Source organism: Amblyomma maculatum, chromosome 6, assembly GCF_055883805.1.
Source record: "Amblyomma maculatum isolate TAMU_Amacu chromosome 6, ASM5588380v1, whole genome shotgun sequence".
Classification (NCBI taxonomy): Eukaryota; Metazoa; Arthropoda; class Arachnida; order Ixodida; family Ixodidae; genus Amblyomma; species Amblyomma maculatum.
In genome coordinates this window covers 145,209,446-145,229,156 of record NC_139349.1, presented here as the reverse complement: position 1 = coordinate 145,229,156, position 19,711 = coordinate 145,209,446, and the positions used below count along the sequence as shown (strand labels likewise).

General features: G+C 48.6%; 2 protein-coding genes and 1 pseudogene across 2 annotated transcripts in view; 1 reads left to right on the top strand and 2 right to left on the bottom strand.

The window, feature by feature from the left end:
- The window catches only part of LOC146186971 (disintegrin and metalloproteinase domain-containing protein 10-like), a 63,238-nt gene that overhangs the window by 26,348 nt on the left and 17,179 nt on the right, over nucleotides 1–19,711 (bottom strand). Inside the window, exons 4-6 of the mRNA XM_084608153.1 lie at nucleotides 15,242–15,492; nucleotides 13,531–13,905; nucleotides 8,904–9,090 (exon numbers count right to left, since the gene is read on the bottom strand). Of these exons, the coding sequence (XP_084464279.1) occupies nucleotides 8,904–9,090; nucleotides 13,531–13,905; nucleotides 15,242–15,492 (813 nt within the window). The remainder of the gene's footprint in view (nucleotides 1–8,903; nucleotides 9,091–13,530; nucleotides 13,906–15,241; nucleotides 15,493–19,711) is intronic.
- On the top strand, nucleotides 4,862–6,289 carry LOC146186973 (uncharacterized). The gene has a single exon (XM_084605832.1). It carries the CDS (start codon nucleotides 4,862–4,864, stop codon nucleotides 6,287–6,289), a length of 1,428 nt encoding a protein of 475 aa, XP_084461958.1.
- Nucleotides 15,809–16,552, bottom strand: LOC146186972 (uncharacterized; annotated as a pseudogene).

The window sequence follows — 19,711 nt, the reverse complement described above, 5'->3', positions numbered from 1 at the left end:
GATTAGGTAATTAGAGCTAATAAAATAATAATCGGTTCACAGAAAATGAAAGAAGTTCTGTCATACGTTCTGGGAATTGATTGATTTATAGGATGGGAAAGGCGCGGTAACTATCTCACTTGTTTTCTGTGGACACCTCAACCGCGCCGTAAGGGACGGGAGGGAGATGGGAGTGAAAGTGGAAAGAAAGAAAGAGGAGCCGTAGTGGAGGGCTACGGGGTAATTTCGACCTCCTGGGGATCTTTAACGTGCGCTGAATCGCACAGCACACGGACGCCTCTTCGTTTCGCCTACATCGAAACGCAGCCGCCGAGGTCGGGTTCGAACCCGGGTGCTCCGGCACAGTAGTCGGGCGTCTTACCACTGCACCACCCCGGCGGGGCAATTTCGTTACCCGCGCCGTAAAGGAAGGGAGCAAGATGGGAGTGAAAGCGGGGCCCCGCCGGGGTGGTGCAGTGGTAAGACGTCCGATAATGTGCCGGAGTTCCCGGGTTTGAACCCGACCACGGCGGCTGCATTTCGATTGAGGCGAAACGAAGTGGCGTCCGTGTGCTGTGCGATGTCAGCGCACGTTAACAATCCCCAGGTGGTCAAACTTACTCTGTAGCCCTCCACTACAGCTCCCATTTCTCTCTTTATACTTTCCCTCTCACCTTCCTCCTTTCCCTTACGGCGCGGTTCAGGTGTCCACAGAGCAAGTGTGACAGATACTGTGCCTTTCCCTTCCTGTGAATCAATTATTATGCGAAGCACATTGCCAGAGGTAAACCACAGCCCTTTGTGACGGTTACACGCCGTGCAAAGAATGTGGAATGCTACGTCACACCACGTGATACGCTGACGTCACGACAGAGGAGAGACGGGGGTCCAGTTCGCGCCGTCGGCTGCGGTTGCACGCCGTGCGGACCACGTGGTATGGTGACGTCACACCACGTGATACGCTGACGTCACGAGTCACGACAGAGGAGAAACGGGGGTCCAGCTCGCGCCGTCGGCTGCGGTTGCACGCCGTGCAGACCACGTGGTATGGTGACGTCACACCACGTGACACGCTGACGTCACGAGTCACGACAGAGGAGAGACGGGGGTCAGCTCGCGCCGTCGGCTGCGGTTGTACGCCGTGCGGACCACGTCTTATGGTGACGTCACACCACGTGATACGCTGACGTCACGACAGAGGAGAGACGGAAGACCGGCTCGCGCCGTCGGATGCGGTTGCACGCCGTGCGGACCACGTGGTATGGTGACGTCACACCACGTGATACGCTTACGTCACGACAGAGGAGAGACGGGGACCGGCTCGCGCCGTCGGCTGCGGTTGCACGCTGTGCGGACCACGTGGTATAGCCAAGGAAAGAAAAGTTTAGCCAAGTGTAACCATGGAAAGCCGAGTTTAGCAATCAATATGCTTCGCATCTGACCAGGCTTAACCAAGCTAAGCCTCAGCCATTTTTATAGTGAAAGCGGAAAGAGTGAAAGGGGTGCAATAGTGGAGAGCTCCGGAGCAATTACGACCTCTTGGCGATCTTTAACGTGAACTGACATCGCACAGCACACGGACGTCTCTTCTTGCGCAACTTCTTGCGCAGACCGAGTTGCCAATTATGCCAAAATCAGACAACTCACACTTCGTGGCAGCAAACTTATGTTCCACGCATACGTAGCTCCTCCGGACGGGGCACGGCCAGGAATCATCTACCGCGCCTGGAACGGTGAGTCGCCGCAGGACTTGCTCAGAGAACTACGCCGGGCGAATCCTCTCTTACCGATTGTCCAGGCCAGGGACATGGGGCGAACCTCGCGTTCTGTGCTCATTCACTTCAAGGCTGAAGAACTTCCGCCATCGGTGAAAATGTTTGGCATCCTTTACGCAGTATTACCCTTCCGCCCCAAAGTGGAGGCCTGCCTGAACTGCAGACAAATTGGCCACCGACGCGACATGTGCCCTTTGCCGAATCGCTTCACCTGCCCAGGCTGTGGACAGAAGCACCAAGCGGACCTCCTCTGCATTCCGGCGTGCGTGATCTGTGGGGGCGCCCACATGACGGGCGACAGGGCCTGCAAGAAACGCTACCAACGCCGCTATAGTCGTCCCTCCCGTCCACGACAGGCGCAGCAGCAGCAGGAGTTCAACCTCACGAAGGAGCCCTTCCCAAGAATCGAAGGCGGACACCATCGCAACAGGAGCAAAAGTCCTGGACGAACTGGATCCCAAAGCCGGGACACCGGGACCCATTACCAAAAGGTGAGCTGGGCAGAGCAAGCCTCCCGCTCCACTAAAATTCGATCTGAATCAAATGAAAACTCTAAAACTCAGGAAACTATCGAACGTCTAACTAGAGAGAATCAGGAATTAAAGCAACAGTTGGCTCTGGTACTGGAACGCTTAAATACACTCACAGCACCTACTCCTAAACCTTCTCCGTCCCTTACTATCGCCCTCTCCACCTCGGAGTCAGATATAGCAGACCAATCAGAGAGCGATCCCATAGAATCCTCCCACCAGCCCGCGAAAAAGAAGAGGACACAACAGCCCGATCCAGCTTACGAGGACCCCAAATGCGCATTTCAACAAATCCGTAAAGAGCACAGGGGGCTCAGACAAAAGGTTGATTTAGGCTTTACCCAAATCGCCGAACGCTTTACCAAGATAGAGAATATTCTCGACATGCTAGTTGCTCGGCTCTCCCCCTTGGACGCCCTGCCACAATCCTCCCCCTCTCAAGCGCCTTCCCAGCAATAACCCCCCCTTGCGCCCTTGCCTCCTCCTCCCCCTCTTCACTCTGCATATGGCAATGGAACTGCCGCGGGTTGCAAAGGAAGAGAGACAATCTCTCTATACATACAGCACTCTACACCTTCCCCATATGTCATCTGCATACAAGAGCCTTTAAAGGCATGCAAGCTTCTATGCTATCAGGCTATACACTCCCATTCTACTTCCCTGTGGGTTGCCACATATATCCAGAGAAATATCGTGTATGTAGCTCACGATCTGTCTGACCTCTATTCCGACTGCACTCTTCTCGAACTCCTCCCCCATCGTAAAAGACAACTCTCATATTTCATTTTAAATATCTATTCTCATCCCAGAGATAACCTTACTGCTGTATTTGAAGCAGTTGACAGGGCCATCCAAATAGCAGGCTCCGCTCCTATAGTGGTAACGGGTGATTTTAATGCGCCACACGTAGACTGGGGATATAATAGGAACACTCGCAAGGGCACCAGCCTATCTCAGTACATTCAGCAAAATAGGTGCACCCTAGTCACTGACAGTACACTAGCCACACGCATTGGCAACAGTGTGAGCAGAAATACCAGCCCAGACCTTACTTTTACTAAGAACGTCCGTCAGGCTAACTGGACTCACACGGGAATCAACCTCGGCAGCGATCATTACATCCTAACAGTTACGCTGCCGTCTGCTAGTTTAAGGCCTCAGTTTCACGTTAAACCTATTGTAGACTGGGACAAGTTCCGCAAAATTAGAGACCAAAACCCGGCACAAGAAATTCATGACTATATGGACTGGGCTTCTAAGCTCCTACGAGATGTATCCCTTAGCGAAACATTGGCCCCGGCAGAACATATTGGCGATCCAGTTGACAGCAGACTACTCCACCTCTGGGAGGCCTATCAGAATTTAGAGAAACGATGGCTCAGGCAAAAACATAATCGCAAATTAAAACGGAAAATGGCGCAAACGCTCCAGCTCATCACCGAACACGCGGCCGAGCTCTCATCACAGCAATGGAATCAGTTATGTAACCGATTAGACGGCACTCTATACATGAAGAACTCGTGGCCCCTCCTCCGCCATATGCTAAACCCATGTTCCTCACGGTCAGAAAATAATAAACAAATCACCAAACTACTGCACGAGGCGGAAAAACAGGGGCAAGACGTTGAAGCAGCTCTTAAAGCCACATACTTCCCCGACCTAAAGCAGGAACCATTAGCGGCTTACAAAGGAACCCCCAATTCAGACTTGGACGCTCCCATCACAGAGGCGGAGGTATGGGCTGCCCTGGGTAGGCTCCGCACTACGTCCGCACCAGGTCTTGATGGAGTAACTAACAAAGCGCTAGGAAATTTAGACGCCAAATCATTAGCCTCTCTCACTAGGTACATGAATCAACACTGGGACCAGGGCACGCTGCCTCCGGAATGGAAATCAGCCAAGGTAACTTTCATACCAAAACCTAACAAACCTGTAGACCTTAAGAATCTGAGACCAATCTCTCTCACCTCCTGCACAGGTAAAGTCATGGAGCACGTAATCCTAAATCGACTTAACCGATACATGGAGCAAAACCAGCTCTTCCCCACCACCATGCTTGGCTTCCGCGCGGGCCTGTCAACTCAAGACGTCATGTTACAACTTAAGGAGGATGTGCTCAATCCCGTTTTCCCTCACATCACCAGAGCTATCCTTGCATTGGACCTGAAGAAGGCCTTTGATAATGTTGCCCACTCCTCCATTTTACAATCACTGAGCGACCTAAACGTGGGCTCTCGCACGCATGACTATATTGCTGCCTTTCTCAGCAACCGATCCGTCTGCCTACAATTAGGCACAGTAAAAACTTGCCCTTTCACGCTAGGCAGTAAGGGAACGCCCCAGGGAGCAGTTTTGTCCCCATTTCTATTTAACATTACTCTTATCCCGTTAGCGAGGGATCTTGACAAAATTCCTTCCATCTACCACTCCTTGTATGCGGATGACATCACCATCTGGGTCAATACCGGCAACCATGGCGAAATAGAATCCAAACTTCAGCTGGCCGCTGACACTGTTGCTACGCATGCAAGCAGCATTGGTCTAAGCTGCTCGGCAGCTAAATCTGAGCTCATAGTCATGGACCTAAAAGAACGGAACCCCCCTAATATTCAAGTCACATTAAACGACACCCCCATCCGCAGAGTTAGTAGAATCAAAATTTTAGGTCTCAGTATTTCTGACAACGGCTCCAACGCCGAGACCATAAAATTAATTCGTGCTGCCATTTTGAATACAGCCTCACTAATTAAGCGTATCGCCAATCGCCATCGCGGCATGAGGGAAGCAGACACACGTCGCCTCATTCAAGCATTTTGCCTATGCAGGATAACCTACTCCATCCCTTACCTCTACCTCACACCCACGGAGACCGAGCAACTCAACAGACTTATCCGCACAGCTTACAAAAGCGCTCTCCTCCTCCCTAAATCAACGCCTACTGAAAAACTACTTCAACTAGGGGTTCACAACACCTTGGGAGAGCTGGTAGAAGCTCACCTCATTAGTCAGTACCACAGACTCTCACATACCGAAACCGGCCAAATTCTTCTGCGCCGAATTGGGATAAACCTACCCGGTCATACCTCGGCCACACGCAATCCTCCCACCGCTGTTAGCAACAATCTTTACATTCCGCCTCTTCCCAAAAATACCCACCCGGAGAATAATCGTGAGAGACGAAAAGCTAGAGCCAAGACTTTGCACAAGCACTACCCTCCTGGCGCTCCGGCAGTTTACGTAGACGCGGCCGAATATTCAAACCGACCAGCTTTCGCATTAGGCGTCGTGGATGGATTCCACAACACGATAGTCAGTGCGTCCATTCCAAATTTGCAGGATTCCCTGCACGCTGAAGAAGCAGCAATTGCCCTAGCAATCACACACTCCTCTGCGGAGTATATCTTCTCAGACTCCAAAACAGCAATTAGTAATTATGCCCATCGCAAAATCCACTCCCCGGCCGCAAACATTCTAGCATCATCCCCTCCACCGAATCACCTCATCACCCTCCTCTGGGTCGCTGCGCACAGCGAACACCCAGGCAACACGGCCGCCCACTCCCAAGCCCGAGCACTCGTCAACCGGGCTGAGAGCGACCTGGTGCCTTCGTCTCGCAGTGCCAGAGATCGGCTTCTTAATTACCACGACCTCACCGTATTTTATAGAAATTCCCGCCTGCTGTTCCCTCCTCCGCATAAATCTCTTCCCAAAAGCGACCAGGCTTTCTGGCGCAGACTTCAGACGCCCACAGTCATGACCCCTTTCCTTCTCTCTGTTATAAACCGTGGCGAAACCTCTCCTCACTGCCACTTGTGTCCTAGAACCAGAGCCGACTTCACTCACGTCTTCCTGAACTGCCCGAACAAACCCAAGCCCCCGTGGCAAGGGCCAAGACACCAGGAGCGATGGGAGGCTGCTCTGCGCAGCTCGCTGCCAGAGGTACAGCTTCTGACAGTGAGCTGGGCCCGAGGGGTCGCCGAAGCACAAAAGTGCCCGGCCATCTAGAGCGGCCTGAGGGCCCATCGTCGTCCTGCTCCCTCGCTTCCCTTTACCCCCCCCTCACCTGGTTCTTTTTGAATCATTAAAGTTGTAACCTACCTACCTTAGTGGTTTACAAGAAAGGAAAGACCCCGTATCTGTCACTCGCAAGAGAGCCTAGTGGATGTATCGGAAAAAGACTGGTAGACTGGTACCATCGGAAAGATGTGCAAGTGACAAAATGGTTAGTGAGAGTTAATTAGGTAACTAACTAGAGACAAGTGGTCTACAGGAAAGGAAAGACCCAGTATTTATCACTCGTGGAATTCTGCTGACATGTCGCGGACAAAAAAATTATGGGGGTTTAAGCATGGCTTGAACCTAGTGCACGTGATCTAGTGCACGGTGTAACCTAGTGACACAGTGAAACCTGAGTTTTGCAGCGATACCGTTTGACACCCGATTTTCAATCCGCGTTTTTTTTTTTCATGATTGTTATTTAAATTAGGTTTTATGGAAAGGAAGGAGCCTTATACTTGTGAGTGGATGCCACGGAATTGTGGACACCTAACCTAACCAGGTCACGATTAATATTTTTTCTTGTATATTATATATCTAATCTCGTTTTCATATTTTTCTTGTATGTTGTACATTGATTTATAAGAAAGAAAACGAGCGGTATGTCTGAACTTTAAGGTTGTTCAAGGTGACATTGCACAACCCAGGTTCACCTCTGATTTTTTTTCTAATTTGTTCATGGGAAAGGAAAGGCGCGGCATCTGTCAAACTTATTCTGTGAACACCTGTCCGCGCCGTTTGGGAAGGGAGGAAGGTGTGAGTGAAAATGCCAAGAGCAATGCAACAACAAACAATTGGTTTACAGGAAGGGAAAGGCACAGTATCTGTCACACGTGCTCTGTGGACACCTGAACCGTGCCGTAAGGGAAGGGGGAAGGTGGGAGTGAAAGTGGAAAGAGAGAAAGGGGAGCCGTAGTGGAAGGCTACGGAGTAATTTCGACCACCTGGGGACTGTCCGGAGTTCCCAGGTTCGAACCCGACCACGGCGGCTGCGTTTTGATGGAGGCGAAACGAAGTGGCGTCCGTGTGCTGTGCGATGTCAGCGCACGTTAAAAATCCTCAGGTGGTCGAAATTACTCCGTAGCCCTCCACTACGACTCCCCTTCTCTCTTTTCACTTTCATTCCCACCTTCATCTCTTCCCTTACGGCGCGGTCAGGTGTCCACAGAGCAAGTGTGAAAGATACTGCGCCTTTCCCTTCCTCTGAACCAATTATTATTATTATTACTATTATTATCTTTAACGTGCGCTGACATCGCACATCACATGGACGCTACTTTGTTTCGCCTTGATCGAAACGCAGCCGCCATGGTCGGGTTCAAAGCCGGGAACTACGGCGCAGTAGTGGGGCGTCTTACCACTGCACCTTCCCGGCGGGGCTAGTGGAAATTTGTGCTACGGCGAAATCGCTTTATAAAGCAACGTTTAGGCTTACGCGTTTCTTCAGTGCAGATTCTGGAGTGATCTCGGAAATTTTTATTTTTAAAGGTTCTCCTCGTGCTTTGTCCGGAGCATAAACCTGTGCGCAAAGTTAATACGGGATAAATCCTCCAAACCTATCCTGGACCAGTCACCGTTGAACATTTAAAGACTACCGCGCTCACATCTATACTAGCCTTTGGTTAGTGCTTCAGAACGATTAGTCAGCAAAACTACCAAATAAGACGTGATTGCCAAGGAACCGCTGTTTTTGAAGCGTTCTCAAGAACCACCTGTTGCAAAATTCATTAGCAGCCACGGGCTTAGTGGTATCAAGGAAGCATGTGGCTGTGCGGCGACGCAGTACAATCACTCAGTCTCTCTCTCTCTCGTCGCTCATATTCACCCTACCACTCAATGTATAGATTTAGTATTGAAGATGTAGGATTGGTTTGAAAATTTATCCTCACTTATTCTGGGCCACGTTTTCCTCCGCAGTGGCGTTCTGATGCCACAACTCGCACAAATTATACAGCAGTCACTCAGAAAAGAAAATTACCCGCGGTTTACTTAATTCTGCTTAAACTGATTAAGAAACCTGGGATGCCCTCCTCCGCAGCAAGCTCGAGTCTGGCACGGGACGCTTTGCGAAAGACGTCTCCCTGCGGGGCAGAGGAGCCTCTACATCGACGGCAATAAAGTTGTCTTGAGCTTGAACTCGACGTGCGAAGGCGTTGTTTGGCATGGATTTGCTCAGGGGTCGAGCATGTGAGAGTGTGAAAGATAACCCCGCAATTCATTTTCTATACACAGATTTAAAACGCACACAAAATTTTCAATGCGCCCGTGTACTGTGCGATGTCAGTGCACGTTAAAGAAATTTCTGGAACATTTCACTACGGCGTCTTTCGTAGCTTGAGTCGCTTCGGAAAAGCGCAGTGCACCGATCAGTAAGGCACTCACTGCCGGCGGACACCCACATGAAGTGTAAATACATACTTTACATGATTCTGCTATAAACCTGCGGATTAGAACTTTCACACTGACAGTCGTCTTCTAAGGTAACTCTTATTGAACCGCTTCGATTCAGGGCCTAACAAGGACGTAACCCTTTTCCTCAGCGTAGGATCAGAGCCCCACTCACCCGTCGCGTTTGCCAAGTAAGCCAGCCCAAGTACCCCGTCGTCGAAGTCTCGGTAGGTCCACGTGTAAGCGAGGCAGTACTCGTCGAAGTTTGCCGACTTGGCCATCGTAAGCAGGAACAGGGTGGGGTCCATGTTGGTCTGACAGAACGGGTTGCTACCAGCTGAACAGCTTTTCGTATCGTTGATCTGGATCCGGAAACTTTGCAGTTAGTATTGCTGGGAGCAAGATTATAGTGTTCATAGCAAGAATCTTAGTTTTTATTTTGGGCAATGAAACGCTCATGATCCGCAGTACCCGAACTCTGAAAGTTGCCTCGCAAACGGCATGATTTATCTCAATACATTTAACCTGGCAGCAGCTGCACGATCAACGCAATACTGAGCTTTTTTGCCACGGGTACTAATATTCAGAATGCTTCCTCTTTGCTGAAGTCGCTGTTGCAGATGTAATCACACCAGCAACGTTATTTCTTTGTTTATACTTGGCAAAAGTACCTAGTTAGCTAGATTCAGCGCAGGATAGACTTACCATGAAGAAGGAACTAAAACAGTGACTAAAGGAGAAGCTTAGAGAGAACAAGATTTAGGTAATAAAATTTGCTACTCGACATTGGAACAATAGTGCATAACCCAAAGCCTAAAATATGCTAATGATTACGCCGTACGACTTATAGTCAAGTGCATAACATGCAACGAATCGTACATTTGAACAACATGACACTGAAGTGCGAGAGGCGGAGATGCTTAGATACAGCTAGAAGGGCACATTCCACACGTGGAAAAATACTTCAGGAGAAAAAAATGGGGACACTTAAACCTCGCCTTTAAGTGTACGCGGCGACAGCTGCGATCAATAATGGCTTAGTTTGTGCCCTATATCTCGCGCGGACTTATCAGCCTGCTGCGGTAAGCTGTCGCACTATATGCGAGAACACGCGACATTGATATACAAATTTCCGCTTTATCGAAGCCGTACGAATGCTCGTGCGTAGCCGGTCTGATTCATCATCGAAAGGTCCCGTGTTCGAATCCCATATCAAAAGCCTCCTTGAGTAAGCAGCTCTCAGCTAACTCGGCCATGTCACGCGGCCTCGTGACGTCACACAACCCGCCGACCAATCATTACCCGAACATGTAACTACCACCAGCTAGATACGCGGCCGTCGTGTCGATGCGTCGTCCCGAGTTTTCGCTCAGAGCACCGATAGTGCCAATGACAGATTTTTTTGAGAACGTCACTTTTACCGCCGCCCCTTTGGAAACTTGGGAATTCGGGGCATAACCATGTTAGAAAATGAAGACGTTGCTTGAATTATTAAATAAGGTTGGAAATGCCGTGAAGCAGCCCATCTTGCGGTCTGAGACTGAGTTATGGCATCACGTGACGACCCGCAAGGAAGGCAAAATTACACGACAGCGGTAAGGTCTGCTTCAGAGTGTAAATGGCGAAAGCCACTTTGCGTGACTGCTCTTCCCTAACTTCTTCGTCCTTTTCATCCCTGCTGTCATTACCACATCATCACTACCGCTAGGATCATCGATATCAACTAAATACACAGTCACTCTCATCGCTACTATTACCATCATCACTAAATGCAGCGTCATTATCACCGCTACTGTCACCACTATCAATAACCATATTGTCACTGTCATCGCTAACTCTAGACAAGGAGAATTAAGATCAGTTTCTCACGAGGCCGTCGTGGCGTAGTGGACAGCGCTCTGAAATGGGGTTCGAAAAGATAGTTACTTTATAATTTCAGTAGCGGATACTTCCGGAGGGCGCATCAAAACAAGTTATGGGGCCACACTTGAAGCCCACATAGAAACGAGATGCTGCTATGAATAGATGACCGCAAAACATCGGCGTACATTTTAAAGCTGTGATTATATTTCTACATAGCACACCTGCCCGGCTTTGAATATCCTTCTCGAGACTGCCATCCGGTTTAGAAATTAAATGAAGTGATCTTTAGTCGCTTATTGAAACCTTTGAAGGACATACTGCTCCAGAGCTTGTGGAGGCCGATACTGCTGTACTTCTAATTTACCTTACCGTCTACCGCCTAATATATATATGTGTTCTACATTTCAGTGCCCTTTTTATACGAAACAAACAACACCCGATGGACCACCTATTTTAAGTTTTTTTTTTAATTTAAAGCCGTAACCTAACCGCGGGTGCAATAATGGATGCAATATTTTTTTATAGAAGGTTTCCAACTTTTTTTTCAGCCGCTTAGAGAAGAGAGGTGGTGGCTTAATAATTAATATTATTAATTATTAAGCCACCAAGTTGTATACACGCTTGTATACAGGCTTGTATACAGGATTATGCTGCTTATCGTCAGTCTCTGATGACGATGCTTTTATCTGATGCGAATAGTTAGTTTCTTTGTTGCTTTGTTATTTTCTTCGTTTATTATTATTTTTTTCTGCTATGTTTGTTCAGTTTCTTGCGTTGCATTTGTTACAGTTGTTGTTTCTGCACTTTTTTTTTTGACTGCTTCGAATACTGTGTGTTGCTACATTTTAACTACGTTGTTGTGCCGCCTTTAACAAGAATAATTTTTTTCTTGCGTTGTTTGCTTGCCCACTCCCCTCTGTAATGCCTCGGCGCTTGAGGGTATCGAAAATAAATAAATAAATAAATAAATAAATAAATAAATAAATAAATAAATAAATAAGTAAATAAATAAATAAATAAATAAATAAATAAATAAATAAATAAATAAATAAATAAATAAATAAATAAATAAATATTGCCACGGAGTGCCACTGTAAACCAATTATCAATTTTTGCGCATTACCTGGTTATTTTGTATGTGTTCACGGTAAACGTCGGAAATGAAGTTTTTTCTGCTGTGTACTCACCTCCCAGTGGAACAACAGATGTGTTCCTCACGTTCTTATAGCCTAAATACGCTTTCAATTGTGGAGGTTATTTAGTATTGTCTCGGATAGCAGAAACCACCATAACATTAATCATAGAGTCCTTCCATGCCCCCTCCCCCCCCCCCCCCCCCCCATTTTTAGCTCGTTACAAAAATGCCCCTACAAATTCAGCATGCGTTACAACTCCTTCTGTAAATCTTGATATTAATATCGTGTGGCACAATCGCATCCGACATGAACGATCGTTTTCTAGTCTTCGTGAGGTGGCTCATTCCTAACAAAAAGAAATCATTAAATTACAAATGTACATATCAGTATACTACATTTTATTTCCCACATTTTAGTATATTTTCAAGTGTGCTCTAGAAGAATTCAAACACGACATTACTACGTATGCTGGAAAATATCTTGCGAAAATGAAAAACGTCAAAGACGTTTCTTCGGGGTTGCTCGAACCTTTTTCAGATATAAACCGAACCATTTTTCTTAAATCGCGATCAAGAAAAATTGCATTCTTGGTGGCCACTGAACATGTAAAAAATACCACCTTTACATGTTTTTCGCGTCCTCGATCTCACAAGTTAAGAACTTGAGGCCTTGGTGGTATTTAAATTGAAAAAAGAGTTGCGCGCCAATATACTACCCTGCCGAAACCATATCTGGCGGAACATCTTTTTTGTGGTAGAACATTTTAATGTTTATTATGTAATACGATTCTCTTCACTGACGATACAAAACACAACGTTGTTTGTTTTTTTTTCATCACTCACGTAGTGTGTTGGGGACATCGTCGGTACAACACTCAAATCTGTACACTCGATGTTTCTTGAATCCGTCCTAATGTCCTCCAAGACAGATACGTTTTCTTTAATGCCACCAAACAATATTCGCGGCAAGCATGATAAACTTTTTTGAAGCCAGGCAGGTCGCGCGCACGTACAGAAAAGTAGCGATATGGAGGCATACTTGACGCGAGAAGGACGTGCAGGTAAAGGGGTGCATGCGTTTGCTGTTAGTTGGTTAACCATAGTTTGTGCGCGCGTGATCCCATGGTTCCAAGTTCTATGGTTTTACCTTGTGTTTAGGTCCTGTTTCTTAAATTGCAGCTTCCTTCAATCACGTCCCTACTAAGTTTGAATGAGCCGCGCCGCGGTGGTGTAGTGGTCAGGGTGTTCGACTGCTGTGCCCAAAGATTCAGGATCGAACCACGGCCGCGGCGGCCGCTTTCGGTAAGGGCAAAAAGCAAGGCGTCCGTGTGCTGTGTGATGTCAGTGCATGTCAAAGAACCACAGGTGGCCTAAATTTCCCGAGCCCTCCACTACGGCGTACGTCTTTCATAGCCTGAGCCGCTTTGGAACGTTAAACCCCATAAACCAGATCATCATCATCATCATCAGCCTGATTATACCCACTGCAGGGCGAAGGCCTCTCCCATATTTCTCCGCTTAACCCGGTTCCGTGCTAGCTGCATCCACTTGACCCCTGCGAACTTCTTAATCTCATCCGCCCACCTAACTTTCTGCCGCCCCCTGCTACGCTTTCCTTCCCTTGGAATCCAGTTTGTTACCCTCAGCGACCATCGGTTATCCTCTCTTCGCACTACATGTCCTGCCCATGTCCATTTCTTCTTCTAAATTTCCAGTAGAATATAAACCAGATAACGAAACCTAAATGCACTTCTTTGTTGCGCGCTTCGTTCATCCTGCCTGTCGAGCCAGCGGGATACTGCACCTTGATCTTATGGACGTTAAAGCTGACGTCCTCAATGCCGTCAAAGTTGGTGCGTCGGTAGACCTGGGAGGCGCGTTCCACGTGACCCGCGATAAGCGTGGCGAGGCGTTCGCGAGTGCGCACGGCGTCGTTGTCCTGCTCGCTAAACTTTGCGTACAGTAGGTGGTCGATGGCGATAAACAGGCCGCACACGCGGTAGGTGTGCCGCCGTCGGCCGCTCCTCCGACGGCGGTCCTCGCGGACGGTCGCGTTAATGCCGCCGTCGCTCTCTTCCTCAAAGTCGTCATCGTCGTAGTACTCCTCGGCCTTTTCAGCCAGGGGCCGCCGGCCAATCCAGCGCTCCAGTCGCGAACCGCGACGTCTCGTCCGCGAGGCCTGCAAATATGGCCCAGAAACTATATTGATCTCTTCACGGATATCGGCGGCTTGCGGCTTCTGAACTGAGAGAGGAGTGCGCAAGAGCTTCGCATCTCGTCAATTACGATATGGTGTCCCGCTATGGTGCCTCAGTGGCCAGGGATATCGACTGCTGATTCCAAACCAAGGACGCAGTTTCGACCGCTTTACGAAGACGTTGAAAAGCCAAACGTCAGTGTACGGTGCGATGTGCGTTTAAAAACCCAAAATGGTCGAAATTATTCGCAACGCACTGCTACGGCATTCCTACTTGAGTGAGTTGCATTTGAACGTTAAACTCTACAAATCTAATCAAACCGTTGCAATATATAGTTGCAATACAAAGCAAGAACGAAAAGACAAATGGCCCCCAAAAGGTGCCCTGCAACCAGTTACGCTGACTACATTCCGATACATAGCGGCAGACCCTCTATCACGGTCGCTATAATCTACTCAATAGCACGCGTTAAGGCAGCTGACAGCGAATTCATTATAAAAGATTGGCGCGATGGGTTGGAAGGTACTCTTTAAGAGGCATATATGCAGTTTCATTCTAGGGTTATGCTTGGTTGCAGTTCTACAAGCAGATGAAAGTTGGCGGCTTCTTACCACAGTGCGCCGTCAAACGTGACGGCGACCATGGGCTTCTTTGTTAAATATCCATAGAAGTGTTGACAAGTAGCGCTTCGTGTACAGACGTTGAAGGTTGAAAAAACCGCGTAGCTTTGACTGCGTTGCATTTATAAATACGGCATATATGCCTCAACCGGCGATGCACACCGGTACGAATTCTGTTGAACAATTTGCCTACGTGGACAATCTACTTTTCTACTGCATCTTCTTACGATGGGGAAATTGGGACATGTGGACAGGACGACGACAACCACGAAAAAAAATTGGAGAAACTAGGTTAAGGTAGCAAGTGCAATAAAAGCGGTTCCTTCTTTAAACTACGACGGTATCGTTAACTTCCTGTGACCCTGTGACCATCCGACTAAGATAAACCTGTCATAAATATGTGGCTACGTAATCTCCCCACGCCCCTGTATCCAAATAGTAGCCTGTTTCCGCCGTCCAGCTGTAAGCGTCGCGTCATGCGGACGGCACTGGGAAACGCCTGTATGCCCAGTACTAGACGCAGTTCCAAACGCTTTACTTAGCTTTAGTCAGACGGTGCCGTGCTACAAGTTACACCCGTTGGCACTGCTCAAAACAGGACGCTGAAGGGCGTCATGGCGCGCCTGACCTCCCCGCGGAGAACATGGCGAGCATGCGTGCAGTACACTACGCTCTAGTGTTGCGCGTGCTATCTCACCTTGAGCTTTGGGTCAGGTTGCTTGACGGCGGCAGCCAACTGCTGCATCCACTGCGCGGTCTCCCCGCGTACGCCGCACCATCCGCCGGGCATCTGCACGTCTCCGGCCGAGTACAGCACCGAGTGGAACGGGGTGCGCCGCTCGAAGAACTTGTGCGCGGCCTCCACGTAAAAGCGGTTCCCGCGGGACTGGATGGACCCTTCGAACACACCGTCGTGCAAGGCGCCAAACACACGGCTCGAGGGCTCCCCTGCACGTATCACCAAGGGAGGAGTCGCAGTTCAGTCGACTTCTCTACGTAGGTTAAATGCCTCTCCCCCGCCTCCCCAAGTAAAAAAAAAAAAAAATTGGCTGTGGCTCAGCTTGGTTAAGCCTGGTAATTGCGAAGCAATACATGGGTTCTGCTATTCTGCCGCTTGTGGGGATGCTCTGGTTATGCTTATTCTAGTATGGTTATGGTGATACTCTTGGCTGTGCTATGTTTCTACTATGTTTGGCATGGGTAAACACGCACAGATAAGAATGACGACACACACATGTTACTCGTTTTCATCTTTTATTTAAACCTATAAATACGCTTCGGTGATCTGTGAAGAAATTACTCTTGGTCTGCACAACACCACAGCACTGGCTTAAATCCTTTTCATTCCAATGCGGTAAATCCTTAAGCAATGTAGGAAACATGAGGGAACTCACCGGCGTAAGTTTGTCTTTGTACCACAACCGGTCACACACCCAACATGCATAACCAAACGGATTGTTAGTAAAGCGTGTATTGAATTCACTTGTTGCCGCTTCAAACTCCTTCACTCTCCTTGCATGTTCTTCACGGCGCTGTGCCACAACACTATCATCGGTTTGAGTCCGGGTAGCTTGGGTGAGAGATTTCTCTCGTGTTTTCTTCAAACGTTCCTCTCGTTGCTCGGGTGTTTCTTCGGCATGTCGTTTTCTTCGCTTTTCATTCTGCCTCTCTCGATACGCACGTTCTTTCTAGAGTTGCTGCTGCCGCTGTTCCGGAGATTCTTGGGCACGTCGCTCCCGTTTGGCTGCGTTCCGGCGTTCCGAACTAGTAGTGCTGGAACGAGATGCACATTCCACACTGTCGGCCACACTTATAACTTCCTCACTTGCTTCTGGCGTTGATTCTGCTGCCGAAGACGCTGAGAGGTTTTTTCGCCTGGCTGCATCTTGAGCTCGTCGCTTGGAAAGCCGTTCTTCTCGTTCTTCTTCTGTCTCCGTAGCTCGCTGATGCTTTCTCTTTGCAACCTGCCGAAGAGTACAGGCTGGAGGCGGCATCTCATGGGCTTGACGAGAAGAGCGGGAGTTAGGCCGCGGTCTTGGCTATGCGCCGCGCAAGGCGACGGCGCGAGATGGGGCCCCATTTTTAAGCAGATGGTATGACGTCACATAGCGCGTAGCGGCCCTGCTGAGAGGAGCGGGAGTCGGGCCGCGGCCGTGGCTATGCGCCGCGCAAAGCGACGGCGTGTGATTGGGCCCCGTTTTTACACAGATGGTATGACGTCACATCACGCGCAGCGCCCCTGGTGAGATGATCGGGAGTCAGGCCGCGGCCATGGCTATGCGCCGCGCAAGGCGACGGCGTGAGATGGGGCTCCGTTTTTACACAGATGGTATGACGTCACGCAGCGAGGTCACGCGAAAGGTCAAGCGTTGCTATGCGGCCGCGGCATGGCACGGAGGTGGTAGCTAAAGTAGTATTGCTTCGCAATAAAAGATAAATGAAAAGGCACCGCAGAGGTGAGGAAAAAAAACGTGATAGACAAGTAGCAAAATATGGTGATGAATTTTCTACGACAACGTCTCTTGGGGCAAAGATTACCAAGAAAGGCGTTAAGTACGTTGGCAAAATTTTCTAAAGCCTGCAATAAAAACATCGAAGTTTGGTTTGGTTTGTGGGGTTTAACGTCCCAAAGCGACTCAGGCTATGAGAGACGCCGTAGTGGAGGACTCCGGAAATTTCGACCACCTGGGGTTCTTTAACGTGCACTGACATCGCACAGCACACGGGCGCATTGCTTTTCGCCTCCATCGAAAAGCGGCCGCCGAGGCCGGGATTCGATCCCGCGTCCTTGGGAACAGTAGTCAAGCGCCGTAACCACTGCGCCACCCCGGCGGGGTGGCTTACTAGGCACGCGAGAAGTTCAGAAAGAGTTTTGCAATGTTTCTAGATGGTGAAAAGTGAAACATGCGTGCAGCGTTATACAGAACCTGCAGGAAGATAATTACTTCAAAACACTGTGAGGCTGTTTGTGAACAAACAACACTGCAAACGTCCCAATTTGGCAGGACTGGAACCTCGGTGGCATTTGAAGGTTAGTCATGTCCTTGATCACAACTGCTATTGCAAAAGCATGTCTTACGGGCATAGGAAATTTTAGATTAATAGAATGTAGTGAACAACAAGACTGAGATGAAGAGACTAGCATTACGGATTACTGCAAAAAGTATACGCAGTTCTGGCAAATATAATTGCAGTTTTGGAAAAAAGAAGTTTGTCATTACGACAATTTTGGCAATTAGGGTATGGAAGAAGTACCCTCTGAGGATCCAGTAATTGAGTATAAGCAAGCAACGAGGTTGTCTCTCAAGGGTGTCAACGTAGACGAATTTTGCAATATGAGACCTCGTAAGCAGGAAGTTTGCGAGTAGCCGTGCATTAATAATTAGTAGTCAGAATTACGCTTGGTATCTCTAGAACTATTTCATAAGCCAAGGAATGCATCATCTGCATAACGCCTCTTTACATTCATGTTAAACAGGGGGACTGCTAAGGCATATGGGACGCATACAGTACTCGCTTCCGAGAGGCTGTTACCCGCTAGGTATAACGGCGAACCTCAAGCCTCCAAATCTGATACACATTCTAAGGCCCTCTGATTAAAAATGTCGAGGGCACTGTTGACCGATAGCAATAAGTGGAACGCGAAGAGGAATACACGACTTCGGGTCAGATGGCTGATGGAAATATCTGTCTTGTTGTGGCTGTAGGAAGAAAGAAAAGAAAATGCACGGGGCTGCTACTGGCTCTGTAGCTGAGCCACCTCCGCTGCCTCGTGCGGACAAAAGAGAAAATAGAGAAGAAAGAAAAAGAACAGGAGAGAAAGACGCGCGCCGCAACAACCGCCGTCGTCCACCACCACCGAAGCGGTGGCGGGTGCATTGACGGCCTACAACAGATAAAAATTCAGGCACAGCCAGCCCCCGCCGCAAGCGGCGGTGACCTACCTACCCCAGCCCCATCAGGGAAATCAGCCACGGTAAAGATCCCCAGGTGGTCTAAATTACTCCGTATCCCTCCACTACGGCTCTTCTTTCTCTATTCACTTTCACTCCCACCTTCCTCCCTTTTCTTTCAGCGCGGTTCAGGAGTCCACAGAAACAAGAGTGACAGATACAGCGCCTTTCCCTTCCTGTGAACCAATTATTACCATTATTATTATTATCGTTGACTTGGATCCCTGCGAGGACGTGTTCAGGACAACATCAGCAGCAGATGATGTTGCGAGCACAAGTTATGGCGAATTCAGCTCGGTGACACGGAGCAAATTCTCTTGCTCAACAGAACTGCTTGAATGGGCGATTTGAATGAAATGCCGAACTGTAATTGCGTCGAATATCGAATGGGTGTAGTTCTTAGACTCCTTAGATATGTTTCTCCATCGCGGATTCGGAATTTTTTTCTTGTTGCTCCGAATCGCCGGATCACATTCGGCATAATTTTAACGCAATAGCGTTAAGGGCCTGGTGTTACAGAAAAACCTCTGTCGGCATTGTGTTTGTAACGCGAAAATCAGAAGAAAGTAAAGAAGGAGTAAAGTCTTGCTGAAACCCGAGGATTCGTACACGGTTCCTTCACAGTGCGAGGCGAGCACGCAATCGCTCCGCCACAGAACTGCATTGCTTCTTGCCGAATAAAGATTAACCTTACGTATGCATTGCCTTATGACTGTCGGCTTATGTTTAAATTCGTCACTATCAAGAAACTGACTACAGAAGTAATAGTTAGGCGAGTAGCAAAGAACATTTCCGCTTTGCTTACCTGCGATGTGACGATCACTGAAATATTCCTTCGATCGTACGGCGCTGCCGCAACAGATGACGCCACCCACCGTCCGATTCAAAGCTTTATACATACATCCATCGTCTTCAAAGCTTTGGTGTTATATGCTATCGCGCTGAACTCAGAGGCTATGCTTAAGCGTCCTTCAATAGATTTCTTTTTTGTTTCTTAATAAATAATAAATAATAATAATTGGTTCACAGGAAAGGCGCAGTATCTGTCACACTTGTGTCTGTGGACGCCTGAACCGCTCCGTAAGGGAAGGGAGGAAGGTGGGAGTTAAAGTGGAAAGAGAAGGAGGAGCCGTAGTGGAGGGCTACGGAGTAATTTCGACCACCTGGGGATCTTTAACGTGCGCTGACATGGCACAGAACACGGACGCCTCTAC